Source organism: Tarenaya hassleriana, unplaced genomic scaffold (assembly GCF_000463585.1).
Source record: "Tarenaya hassleriana unplaced genomic scaffold, ASM46358v1 Cleome2, whole genome shotgun sequence".
In the NCBI taxonomy this organism is placed as follows: Eukaryota; Viridiplantae; Streptophyta; class Magnoliopsida; order Brassicales; family Cleomaceae; genus Tarenaya; species Tarenaya hassleriana.
In genome coordinates, this window is record NW_010965372.1 from 2,178,989 (window position 1) to 2,192,406 (window position 13,418).

The 13,418-nt window shown below is 40.2% G+C and overlaps 3 protein-coding genes and 1 long non-coding RNA gene across 4 annotated transcripts in view; 3 read left to right on the plus strand and 1 right to left on the minus strand.

The window, feature by feature from the left end:
* Positions 1 to 1,443, plus strand: part of LOC104811757 — a 3,421-nt gene extending 1,978 nt beyond the window's left edge. Inside the window, exons 6-7 of the mRNA XM_010538573.2 lie at positions 1 to 31; positions 193 to 1,443. The exon at positions 1 to 31 is cut by the window's left edge and continues 6 nt beyond it. Coding sequence (XP_010536875.1) covers positions 1 to 31; positions 193 to 249 — 88 coding nt within the window. The 3' untranslated portion in view covers positions 250 to 1,443. The remainder of the gene's footprint in view (positions 32 to 192) is intronic.
* A 1,054-nt stretch (positions 1,444 to 2,497) lies between these two features.
* LOC104811758 (WAS/WASL-interacting protein family member 3) lies at positions 2,498 to 4,717 on the plus strand. Its single transcript, XM_010538575.2, has one exon. It carries the CDS (start codon positions 2,568 to 2,570, stop codon positions 4,428 to 4,430), a length of 1,863 nt encoding a protein of 620 aa, XP_010536877.1. The 5' UTR covers positions 2,498 to 2,567; the 3' UTR covers positions 4,431 to 4,717.
* Positions 4,718 to 6,279: 1,562 nt separating this feature from the next.
* On the minus strand, positions 6,280 to 10,089 carry LOC104811759. Its single transcript, XR_771493.2, has 4 exons — positions 9,981 to 10,089; positions 8,025 to 8,745; positions 6,888 to 7,119; positions 6,280 to 6,630 (listed from the first exon to the last, which is right to left on the minus strand). It is a non-coding gene; the product is annotated as an uncharacterized LOC104811759 (long non-coding RNA).
* Positions 10,090 to 11,166: 1,077 nt separating this feature from the next.
* LOC104811760 (auxin efflux carrier component 2) overlaps positions 11,167 to 13,418 on the plus strand; it is a 4,100-nt gene continuing 1,848 nt past the window's right edge. The window contains exons 1-5 of the mRNA XM_010538576.1: positions 11,167 to 11,539; positions 11,899 to 12,201; positions 12,300 to 12,720; positions 12,805 to 13,041; positions 13,327 to 13,414. Coding sequence (XP_010536878.1) covers positions 11,270 to 11,539; positions 11,899 to 12,201; positions 12,300 to 12,720; positions 12,805 to 13,041; positions 13,327 to 13,414 — 1,319 coding nt within the window. The 5' untranslated portion in view covers positions 11,167 to 11,269. The remainder of the gene's footprint in view (positions 11,540 to 11,898; positions 12,202 to 12,299; positions 12,721 to 12,804; positions 13,042 to 13,326; positions 13,415 to 13,418) is intronic.

Here is a 13,418-nt window from a genome sequence, read left to right on the forward strand (position 1 = left end):
AAGAGCTGGTCTTGCTGCTTCTACGGTCGCTGTAAGTTCTCTCTCTCTCTCTCTATTTCTTGTGTTTTTTTATGTGTTGAACATTTTTTCTCTTCTTTTGGCATATCTGTCTGAACTTTATAAGCAGACTCATAATCTCAACGTAACAGTTGTTCCACACTAAATGAATTATGGGTCCTGGTAATGGTGCAGGCAATGGGATTCTCCCTCGTGCTGCTTGTGGTTGTAGCTTTCCGATGGTTTTGGTGAGATATATACCCAATGCTTAGCGGTATGTATAGTGTATGTATGCATATATATATATATATGTACACATACATACATATGCATGTATACATATAGGTCCGGTGATTGTCAAAGAAAGAGACAGTGGGACTTCTCTCGTATGCTAATGCCATTTAATCTATACATATACAAAGATCATGGAATCATGAATAAATGGATACTGCTCATCTACCTGCCTTACCAAATTCGATTCAGAAGGATACGTTTGCCTTATTGCGTGGTGGTTTGGATTATCCGTGTGGAACACCATGCCGTTTTTACGCATTCGTAACAACGTGGCGTGCTTCGCCCTTAAGGTAAGCCGGCGCGATTTTTTTGTTGGGTCGTTGTGCAATCACATGTACAGGACCACGGAGCTTTGATTAGGTTTACGCCACGACAAATGCGTTGATCTCCGATTCAATAATTGAACACGAACTGGTTGTCCTAATTATCTCTATTTATCTATTCATTTTATCTTTGTTTATGTATTGAGAGATGCTCTACGAACGCGGCATCCTATCGGTCCAATTATTTAAACGACCGCTTTCTCTATCCACGCAAAACGCTCCTACCTACGCGCCTAAATTATGCAATGCCCTAAATAGGTTTGGGAAGATATTTTTGTGGTTGAAGGAAATCGGATCATTTGTCTCATATTTTTTTTTTGGTTAATTCGTAGAGTTTCTAAGCTGTATTTTTCTGATGAATTTTATTTAGTATGCAGTTATGCGCTCGAATACCTTTGTTGTTTTCATCTTGTAAATAGTATAATTCGTGACATTTATATTAACTGTTTAGACGCCGACTAATCAATTAATTTGAATCTCTATCCTTTTTTTTTCTTTGGTTTTATATTTTTATTGATTTATTAATTTGAACTTTTCTTTTTTTTTTTCTTGCACTTTAGGCACTGTGACGGGACATTGGGAAAAAAGGTGGAGACCCAAGTTTCATCATACTGCTTTTCTTTTTTTTTTCTGGCCTACAAAAGCTGCTGCGATGCCCCATCATTTCAGGACAAGCAATTTTCAAGCATGAAGTTATTGTTATTATTTTTCAAAAATATCTAAATTTAACATCTTTACACTTTACATGGTTACTATTCGCCAGACGAACCAATGTATATGCAGTGTGTATATATATACACCCCCCCCCCCACTCAAGCCCTATTTATTTCTCTCCCGTAACAATCATTCCAAAAATGCTTACTTTAAGGGGGGAATTGCAAAAGGGCGGATGAGTGGACACCACTCTATCGATAAGGTGGAACGTTACACGACCCGAATATCGTTTTTTATTTACTTAATATTTCATAAAGTTGGCATATTTATTTTTTAATCCAGCCTTTCTCTTGGGCGATGGAATAAAGAGTATTCAAATTAATAAAAGACCCTTTGACCCCAACAAAAAGAAAAAAAAATGGTTTCGTAATAAAGGTACATGGGGGGGGCTTGGGATACTTTCCTTTTAGGTTCTACCTTTTATTTGTCCATATAAATATAAAACCCCTTTTGCCTCGTTATAGAGTTTAACATATTACGATGTATATAAATTCACACTAAGGCGACGAGTGACAGTGGAGGTGGATAATCAAGCCTTAGTTAGTGAATGCTATCCAAAGTTCGAACAGATTAAACACAGTGGATGGCTCAATTATAAAAGCATGGCTCAATTATAAAGGCAATACATGATATATGTGTGAGACAGTGGATAGTTTCAGTTTCTCATGCCTTTCGTGAATCGAATTTCTGTGCCGATCAACTCGCCTCTATGGGATATAATGTGTCTATCGGTTTGACGGTCTTTGAGTCTTCCCCGTCTGTCATGTCCGAGTTACTTTATGCTGATAGGATTGGAATTACAACCCCTTGTGGTTGCGTGATGTAATTCAAAATTTTAAATCCCTTATATAAAAAAAAATTACACTAAGGCTGTGAATAGCTATAATGCGATAGAAACGATTAGGGTCATCCTGTCTTGTTAGGGTTTGCAACGTATTTAAATATAATCTCCTCGACAGCCAAAATACGAGTGGGAGGAGAATATGAGGTGGCTCTACCATTGCTAATTTTCGGACAGAGTGTAATAATAAGGCCGTGGGGGAATTTTGGTTGGGGGGATGTTAAATAAAATAAAAAGTTAAAAATTATAATGATTACAACCACGCTCCAATTATTGCAATATGTTCAAATTACACCTTTTCTCTCTCTCTCTCTCCCTCTTTGTACACGTGGATTTCTCTCTCAAAATAATAATATAAATAATTGTATAAATATATTTCCATTTACTTGCTTGCTTGTATGATTCTTGTATTTCGAAGTGACTGTATAAAATTCATCATCTCTCTCTCTATATTCAAATTCTCAGGAACCGGAAGGATGGAGCAAAACGGAGATCAGCCGCCGCTGTTGTGGCCCCAGTTCGAATCCGCCGAATATCATCGCCGGAGATCTCCGGTTTCCGCCTTTTTCAGTCCGCCGGCGATCATCCTCACGTATGCGGTTGCTTTGCTTCTGGTTTCGATCTTCATTGTCCCTCCGTTTCTCTCCATCACGTCAACGATTCTCCGGCCAGTCTCCGTGAAGAAGAGCTGGGATTCTATCAACGTGTTCCTAGTCCTATTCGCGATTCTCTGCGGCGTTTTCGCACGATGGAACGACGACAAATCTCCTCCGTCGCCGCCGCCGCCGCCGCCGTCGCATGGCAGAGTCGAGCGTGCCGTCACCTGTGGTTCGATGAACGGTGGTGAAGATGGTAAGATGCCGTCGCAACAGTGGTTCAGTGACGTGTACGCTGCTGATAGGCTCAAGATCTACGAGAGCTTAAGGAGCTCTGCTCCTTCTCCGGTCACCGGAAGCGTGCGGTTACGGCGGAGCAGTACCTCGTACCCTGATCTGCGCCAAGGCTTTTTCGGTGAAGCCGGCGGCCACCATTTCAGATCTTACGATGATTTTGAAATTGATAAGTATCGCTCACCAGTGATGGCTAATTCGGATGGATACGACGGGGTTCAAAACCGCCGGGAAAATGAAATCGAGGAATCGGAACCGAAAGAAATACCGGTGGATAAGTTCGAGGTGAGGCCTCCTTCTCCACCGCGGGAACCACCGGCACCTCCACCTCCGCCGCCTACACAGCCACCGTCGGCCGAGGTTGTCCATAAGCCGAGAAGGAAGCATCGTTCTGTGAGAAGGAGAGGAACGCCCGAAAACCCAAGGCGCAGCGACACTGATTCTAATTCCACCAAATCTAAGCAAGAGCCTCCGCCTGTGCCGCCACCGCCGCCGTTTACGCCTCCGAGGACGGCGTTGAGGAACGAAACGGAGAGGAAGCAGGGGAGAATTGAGCGAAGAAAGAGTAATGCAGCGAAAGAGATTAAAATGGTTTTAGCTTCGCTGTATAATCAGAGGAAGAGGAAGAGGAAACTAAAGAAAGCGAAGAGCAATCAGGGGAACGAATCTCTAGAAACTGGACCGCCGCTTTACCAACCCACAGTACCACCTCCGTCTCCACCTCCGCCTCCACCTCCGCCTCCACCTCCGCCGCGATCATCGCAGTCAGTCTTTTACGGGTTGTTCAAGAAGGGAAGTAAGAACAAAAAGGTCCACTCCGTTCCCCTGCCGCCTCCGCCGCCGCCTCCTCCGTCGTCTAGAACCTCCAAGAGAAACATTCAGTTGGACCGGCCTTCTCCTCCTCCTCTTCCTCCACCTCCGGCGCCTCCGACACCTCCACGGCGGAGATCCAGCAAACCTCCACGCCCCGCCAAACCGTCGAGCTTCTACGAAGAGAATTACGTCAACAGCGGCCGAGAATCTCCGTTGATCCCTGTTCCTCCCCCACCTCCGCCGCCGTTCAGGGTTCCCCCGCTGAAATTCCTGGTGCGTGGGGATTTTGCGAAGATACAGAGCAACCAGAGCTCGAGATGTAGCTCCCCGGAGCGCGAGGTGATCGACCTCGGTTGGGGCCTCGAACTCACCCAATCCGAAGGCGGAGATCTCATTGGCAGGAGTGAAAATTCCGGTGGCCGGGGATTCTGTCCGAGCCCCGACGTTAACACCAAAGCCGACAGCTTCATCGCGAGGCTCAGAGACGAGTGGAGGCTCGACAAGATCAATTCCGTGAAGGAGAAAAAGAATCTGGGCTCCGGCCCAAGCCCAATATGAGATCAATATGAAAACGGCACGCAGTTCGCTCCGTTCTCGGTAAGGTACGGTACATCGGTGTTATCCGTACAAATTTTAGCGGCACGAGGCTCTGATCAGTTGGTACATTTTTTTTCTCGTTTAACCACTGGAAGGCCTTATGATGTATGTACGCGTGCATGTGTGTGTATTGGTGTTGATGATGTGAGGATATTTGCTGTCGGCTCTTACATTTTTGTGGGTCTATGACCTTTTAGAGCCCATTCTGTGTTTGCAATGCAAAGGTTTTCTATTTTTGTTGCTGCTTTCTATTTTGAGTTCCACGGATATTATTTTCATTTTAGGAAAGGATGCTCTTTTGGGTTCGAGATGCTTCCATGTGTTCGATAATTAACTGTTTTGGTCTTTCTACTAGTCTAAATTATGTTATTTTTTGGACCAACGCGCAACAGCTTTTTCGCATACGTCATGTGAATTTTGAATATTCGATACGTCCTGGTTTTTAAAGTTATCCATTACGAGATAAGAGTCTATGGCTTTGTAATTTTATTTTTTTTGCGAGATATATATATCCCTACTTTCCTTTCTTTTTTTTTTCTCGCCTTACGGTTACGATACGATTTTATTTTTTTAAAAGCGACAGCTGACTTGGTGAAATGTTAAAATTTTATGTCTGAAGAGGAGGATATTATTTTAGGAAATCATTTGATTTTTATATAGTGTTAAAATAAAAACGTTATGTGTATATACATGTGTGTGTTTTTGTATTAGAAAAGAGATAAAAGATGGGGTCCAAAAAAACCACAAAAAGGTAATAGCAGAAAAAAATTTATTTGAAATTAAAAAATTGAAGATAAGAAAACAAATTTTTTAAAAATTAAAACCATTTTCGTTAAAAGGGAAAAACATTAAAATTTTGAACCCATAAAGGTGGAATTAATCTTAAGGTCGGTGAGGGAGCGGGAAAAAACAGGGAAAAAGAACAATGACATGTTTGAAAAATAAAGGGGGAATAAACGTCCACGCGCCTGGAAAACTAAAAATCGAAAAAGTAGCCAAAATCCCTGGGTTTATAGGTTGGCGATTTGACGACGGTGACGTCCACGCGCGATTGCTGCGCGTATGCTTTTGAAAACTACCTCCTTCCCTCTTTTATTTTTATTTTTTAATATATATTTTTTTATTAGACCCACATCTTGCAAGTTCCGAGCGTCATCTAAAAATGATTTAGATACTTCTCGAAGATATTTTTAAAAGTTATTTTTAAATTAATTATTTTTTACAGTTTCAAATACAAAAATAACATTTGGAATAAATTTTGAATTTAAAATAAATCCTAAAAAACAAAGAAAATAGATTTGGATCAAATTATATTAAAAAAATCAATAAATTATCATACTTATAAACTTGTCACAGAAATATTGAAAATATTACATATACACAACATTATAAAACTATTCCAATTACAAAAAATAATATATATATATATATATAATATTTATGGAATATTCGAAATGATCATAATTAAACTCATTATAAACCCAATATTTTACATTAAATAAAACGAACGTAAAAATATAATTTATTTACATGATAGACGAAAATTTACATCATAAAAAAAATTTATATAATAAATATATTTGAATAATCACAAATCACATATTTTGTAATGCATTTATTTTAAAATCATTAACAAAAATCAAATAAATTATTTTTGTTTTATATTTAGAAGAAAATCATTTAAAAAATTAAATATAATTCATCTAATTAATTATTTTAGTTTTTTTATAGATAATTATATAAATAAGATAGCTTTTAATAAAGATTATCTACTAATTCAAAAATGATTATTTTAACTAAAAATTGTGAATAAAAGTATAAGTAAATGATGCTATAGGGTAAATTTAAGGACTCTTCGGCTATACTCAATTAATAGGTTTTTCGCTCTAGTTTAGTATGCTTAATTTAAAATTGTGAAGATGAAAACAGCCAGCTAATAGGAACACCACGCAGTCCTGATCGGGAAGCTAAAAACGATGCGCTTTCTCCAGCTTGAGCTCTACCTTTGAATTTGGCCATTTTCATATTTCATGGGATTGAACGTGAGAATCGTCGTCGTCTACTCTCAACACAGACACAGAGAGCTCTTCAACAATATAACCCACTGAAAGAAAACGAGTTACCTCGGCGGCCTTTCTGATTCAGATCTCCCCACCAATACCTAACAGACAGAACATCATCAACATCGTTACTGACATAAAACGCAAATAGAATAACTCATCGTACATAGCTATGCTGTGATAATCCATCACAATTTCACAAATAAAAAGATGACTATTTAAGCTAAGATTTATAAGCTCTAATAGTAATAGCACACCCTCATTAACCAACGAGGTAAGATGTCTCAAGGTAGAAATTGCCTCTTGGCATCCCGGATTAAGGTCTACACTAATATGGATTCAAGAATCAAAAAGCTACCTTGTATCAACTTGTTTTGTAGGCATGATGGCTTTTCCTCAGCCGTAAAGGATGCCTACTTCTGTTTTGCCTCGCTGACAGCAAGAAATGATGATGAATGCCTTCTCAGTGTATAAGTTTCTTACTGGGTATAGATTGATGAAGAAGAAAACAGTGCTCCCAGCAGCACAGAGTAAGCACGCAATCCGCAATCGGCTGTCTGTAATTGTATTACTATGTCTTCTTCCATTATCTGAAGAAAAGTCCGTTTGGTCCACATTTCAAGAGCATAGATCAACCATACATATCAGCTATACGTCAACACTAAGCAAAACAAACTTGATGGATCGTGGACAGACTAATAAACAAGACCAACACTTTGCAGGGGAGATGTACACTGATAATAGGTTATATCAGAGGTGGGGTGGTGTTTACGTGTTACACAGGAAAAACCTTTGCATCCCATGCAAGCAAATTAAGCTGCCTGGGCAGGCAGAGTAAAAGCTCCATATAAATCAAAATGCAGCCAATGATCGTGAAGATAAGCTCTGGCTCACCACACAAACAAAGAATTGTTTACAGTAAAAATCTACCAAAATAAGAAATCTAGTCATCCGGCATAGATATGCCCCTTTTTATCCTATGCATCGGTATAACGTCCTCACTTTTCTAATAGTCTTGAGTTTTACTTGTGAAGAAAAAATCTCATATCCAAACACATAAATCAGCAGAAACGGCGACAGAAAAATGAAGCATTCCTCTTAATTTTCTCATTTTCTCCTGCTAGTATCTGTACCTCTACTTCCACACCCTTCGATTGCCTCTACTCAGCAACCAAACATAGTAATTTGAGCTGACAATAACATACAAAGGAAATTCAAGAAACTCTGCGGAAACCCTAAAGGTTCCTTTTCTCTGGTAATAAGGTTTGAACAGAATCAATCATATTTTAATATCAGAGAGAGTCTGGATTAGTTAGTTAGTAAATGTGATTCATTAACTTCCTCTCACTCCAAACAGAAAACGAAAACCAATTGACCATAAAGTACTACCACAGAAAAAATCGAAAGCTAAGATTTGCCATGCTATTTCCCAGCAACCAAACAGAAAATCTACCAGAAACGAGCGAAGAGAAAGCTAAAATCATCCAAAACGTACCGTGTGAACGCATCACCGCTGACTCTGTTGTACGCCATGACAACGCCGGAGATGATCCCTAGGGTTCCGAACAGAGAAACGCGACGGCGAAGGAGATCTCCTTGGTCGGTGGGCCGGTGTCCCCACCATGAAGAACACGCGATCGACGAAAACCAACAAATGCGTGATCATATCAGCATCGTAATTTCTAGGGTTCCAAAGCTTTTTGCTCGCAGAGAGTTTGAAGAAGTTTTAAGGGCGGAAAAAGGGGGCGATGGATTTCGAAAACACAAATCCTGAGAGCGGTGGGACATGTATATATTATGCCGCCCTAGGAAAATTACGTTAAAGCCAGATGCTGCTCGACAAGCGTGCCGGCTTCAAATTTGAGGAAAAGAGTGCGTGCCGGCTAATAGTCGAGGAAAAACGAAGCCTTGTTTTGGGCTTTCCTGAAATATGTTTGGGCTTTTGAGGCCCACTAAAATATACGTTTCTAGGAAAGCCATTTTTATTTTAGTGGGTCTGAAAAGCCCAAAAAACAATTTAGGAAAGCCCAAAACAGCGTTTCATTGAGGATTTTGCGGCTCACCTTTGTCGGAAGTTACAAGGGTTTAGGACCTGAAGTTGTAGCAGAAACTGTTCAAGAATTCCATGCAGAATGAGGAGGAACACGCTCAGGGTTTTCCGTCATTAGAGGAATGAAGGCTGTGGTCGGAATCGGATGGAGAAGATGTTATCGCATCTGCATAACACAGCCAAGCACTCAATCAGCAGGCAGCATATAATTGTATTACTACTGTCTTCAAGAAAAAGCCTGTTTGGCCCACATTCCAAAACATAGATCATCTATATGGCAACACTATTGAATTCCACAGAGAATTCAGAAATGGAAAAGAGATTTCGGAATAATTTCGGTGTTATTCATTACAAAATGCTCATACAACGTATTTATACAAACTCAAATCTGAACCAAATCAATCTAAACCGAATATTAAACCAAATGCTAACCAATATTCTCTAATAAACACGAAGCAAAACACACTTGATGCAATCGCGCGCACACAAACTGAGAACAAAGACCATTTTGCTTTGCTGGGAATCTAATCTGTACAGGTGACAATGGAAAAGGAAAAACAAGCTAAGCTATCCGTTTATAGTAAAAGGCTAAAAGCTCCGTAACGCAACCAAGGATAGAGAAGAAAAGCCCTGCCTCACTACATAAACAAAGATTCGAATACAACGAAATAAGAAATCTGCTCATCCAGCAAAGATATGACCCATTTGGTTTCATGGATCAGATTTTTTTGGTTTCAGTCACTTGTCTATAAAGGAAGGAGATCTTGCTATAACGTACATATCAATTTGTTACTGATTCTAAGGAATTCTGTTTCCTATTCTATCTCCTCTTCCCTGTATATACTCTCGTGTAATTGCACAGAATGGAATACAAGAAAATCTGATTTACCACATTACAGTTTATGGTATCAGAGCCCTTACGTCCAAAGACAAATACACCGCATTGCGGGTCCTCTTGATTCTCCGCTTTTCATCTGCTAGCAATGGCATCTATTTCTCTGGGCAAATCTCCACACATTCACACACACTCTCTCTCTCTCTCTTCGATTGGCTCTACTTAGCAAACGAACATAGTAATTTGAGATGGCAATAACATGTAAAGGAAATTCATGGAATTCTGGGGAAACCCTAAAAGTTCCTCTCTCCGGTAATAAGATTTTGGACAGATCCAATCATATTTCAATTTCAGAGAAAAATCCATGATTAGTTAGTAAATACTAATCGATTAACTTCCTCGCACTCTCAAACCGGCCAAACAGAAACTGAAAACCCAATTAGCCATAGTACTGCCACAGAAAAGAAAAATCGCAATCCAAGGTTTCTCATACTTTTCTCAGCAATCAAAGAGAAAATCAACAAGAAAACGAGCAACGAGAAAGCTAACAACATCCAGAGACGTACCATGCGCCGCATCGCCGCCGACTCTGTTATACGCCATGGCAAAGCGGGAGATGATCTCTAGGGTTCCAAACACGAGATTGAAAACAATTGCATGAGAGCGGTGAGGTCGTTGGGATATTATTATGCAGTCCTATAAATCAAATCACGCTAGCTGAAAGGCAAGCGTGCCGGTTTCATATTTGAGGAAAAGAAAGCGTGCCGGCTTAATGGTGACGGAAAACGTGGCGCTGTTTTGGGCTTTCCTGAAACATACATGGGCTTTTAGGCCCACTAACTAAAAAGGCCTTTTGCTATGTATTTTTTGTGTGTGAAAACACCGGGCTAATTATGCTATCAAACTTGTAATGTGCAATTTTCAAATTATGATTATAGTTTAATTTTGTTTGATATGAGTATATGATGATCCTATTCCGATATAATATTTTACGTATGAATTATTTTATTTCGTAAAACCATAATCCAAATGCTAGATGCATATAGTTTTAATGAAGCCTTTCGTTAATAGCCTATAAGCTTATAACATTATTTTAATATCATATTGTGTGTATATATTTGTGTAATCGTCCACGTATTTGACCATAATGAAACATTTATGACTAAAACGAACAGATAACAACTACACAAATCTGTGGAAGATATATAAAATAAATATAAACAGCAATTTGTTGGTTTGGAAACGGACATACGGCAATATTTTATGAACTGCAACGGTCCAAAATTAAATTAAAGTAATAAATAAAACTTTATGATTAAACAGAGGCAGATCTTTACGGGGAGCGCAGATCACTGAGAAAGAGTTAGATGGCCCATGTGCATGCATGAAGCTTCGCCGTGTCAATAGCTTCAACCTCTCCCTTTCCAATAGATTTATATTTACACCATATAATATACCAACCTATGCATACACACACGTGTATATATACATATATATGTGTAAATTATCAGTACACGTAATTTCACTGCATGGACAAGTGGAATCTAACCTTCAAGTTTTTACACTTGTGAACAAAATCTCGACTCATTGAATTCATTCAACGTACGCACATACACACCACGGGACAGAAAGAAACCGATCTCCCTTATCCCAAGACAAGATTCCTCTGGGTTTAAATATCGTAACAAAAAAAACTTTTTTTAATTACAAAAACAGAAGATTATAAAGAAGAATGGTAAGAAAACAAAGTTGGGTCAGACCATCTCTCTATCTCTCTCTCTCCATCTAAAGAACTCCGCCACCACCAAGGACTCTCTCTCTCTCTCTCTCCGGAGAAAAAAAGAAGAAGAGGAAAATGATAACGGGGAAGGATATGTACGATGTGTTAGCGGCGATGGTGCCGTTGTACGTGGCGATGATATTAGCGTATGGGTCGGTGAGGTGGTGGGGGATATTCACTCCCGACCAGTGCTCCGGCATCAACCGCTTCGTCGCCGTCTTTGCTGTCCCTCTCCTCTCTTTCCACTTCATCTCCTCCAACGACCCTTACCAAATGAACTACCACTTCCTCGCCGCCGATTCTCTCCAGAAACTCGTCATCCTCGTCGCCCTCTTCCTCTGGCAGGTCCGTCTCCTCTCTCTCTCTCTCTCCCGATAAAGAATGTACTAAGATTGGAAACCGAGACAATGCCCATGCCTTTCTCGAGACAATATAGTACATGTCGTTTATGTGGTCTTTGACTTTCTTGGGTTCGAACCATATCTCTAATCTCTGTATGTATTTCTCCCCAAAGGGCGTAGTGGTCAAAGTGATAGTGTAGGCCCATGCATTTATTGAAACTATATATGAAGTACATGTCGAAGTTTATTTGGTCTTTGACTTTCTTGGGTTCGAACCATATCTCTGAGGGAATAGCTTTTCATATTGAAATTTTTTGACCAATTAATAACCATATATGTTATAATTAACGAATGAAATTAAAGGCGTTCAGCCGGAGGGGAAGCTTGGAGTGGATGATAACGTTGTTCTCGCTGTCTACACTGCCGAACACGTTGGTAATGGGGATACCATTGCTTAGGGCAATGTACGGAGATTTTTCAGGCAACCTCATGGTTCAGATAGTTGTTCTACAGAGCATCATTTGGTACACTCTCATGCTGTTCATGTTCGAGTTCCGTGGCGCCAAGCTCCTCATCACCGAGCAGTTCCCTGAGACCGCCGGTTCCATTACGTCATTCCGCGTCGACTCTGACGTCATCTCCCTCAACGGCCGCGAACCCCTCCAGGTAAGCTTTTACGCATGCATGGCTTCTGGGTTCGATCCGTTCTGTACAATTAATTTCTCACAAAAGAAAAAAAAAATTAAACTCACTGTTTTTGGTAGGCGGACGCGGAGATAGGTGACGATGGAAAGCTGCATGTGGTGGTTCGAAGGTCGAGCGCTGCATCATCGATGATATCTTCCTTCAACAAATCCCATGGCGGAGGCCTCAACTCGTCCATGATCACTCCTCGAGCTTCTAACCTAACCGGGGTGGAGATTTACTCCGTCCAATCGTCACGTGAGCCGACGCCGAGGGCTTCCAGCTTCAACCAGAGCGATTTCTACGCAATGTTCAATGCCAGCAAGGCTCCTAGCCCTCGCCATGGCTACGCCTCGGGCGGAGGAGGAGGAGATGTGTATTCGCTTCAGTCGTCAAAGGGCGCGACCCCGAGAACGTCTAATTTCGATGAGGAAGTCATGAAATCGAAGAAAGGCAGGGGAGGGAGAAGCATGAGCGGTGAACTGTTCAACAACAATAGCGGTAAGTCTATTATACGAATATTTCTATATACATATAGTTTATCATTATATATTAATAAAATAAATGTGTATATATGGATGGCAGCTCCGTCGTATCCGCCTCCGAATCCGATGTTTACAGGGTCAACGAGTGGAAGTGGTGGAGTGAGGAAGAAGGAAAGCGGCGGAGGAGGAGGAGGAGGAGGACAGAACAACAACAAGGAACAACACATGTTCGTGTGGAGTTCAAGTGCTTCTCCTGTCTCTGAAGCCAACATGAGAAACGCCATGAATTCCGTCGATCCCTCCTCCCTCAAACCCCACGAGAATGCCGCCTCTAAAGGTTACTATATAATTATCTTTAATCAGTCTCATTATATTGTATCATTTATATGTTTTATTTTATAGTAGTAAATTTACCTCAGAGAAAAAGGTAATTTGCAGTTATTACAAGGGAAAATAACATATTAATATATTAATTTGTAAAAATAAAATCTCAATAAATATACCAATTTTCAATTTTTGAGAAAAATACATAAATTCTTCCTAATTCAAATATTGAAAATTGAAAAAAAAAATTCCTAATTCAAAATGATATGAAATGGAATGATGGGTTTTGATTTTTCAGCGATGCAGAATCTGATAGAGAACATGACGCCGGGAAGGAAAGGGGAAACGGAGGGAGAGAGCAAGGGAGGGGGAATTTCGTCACCCTACACG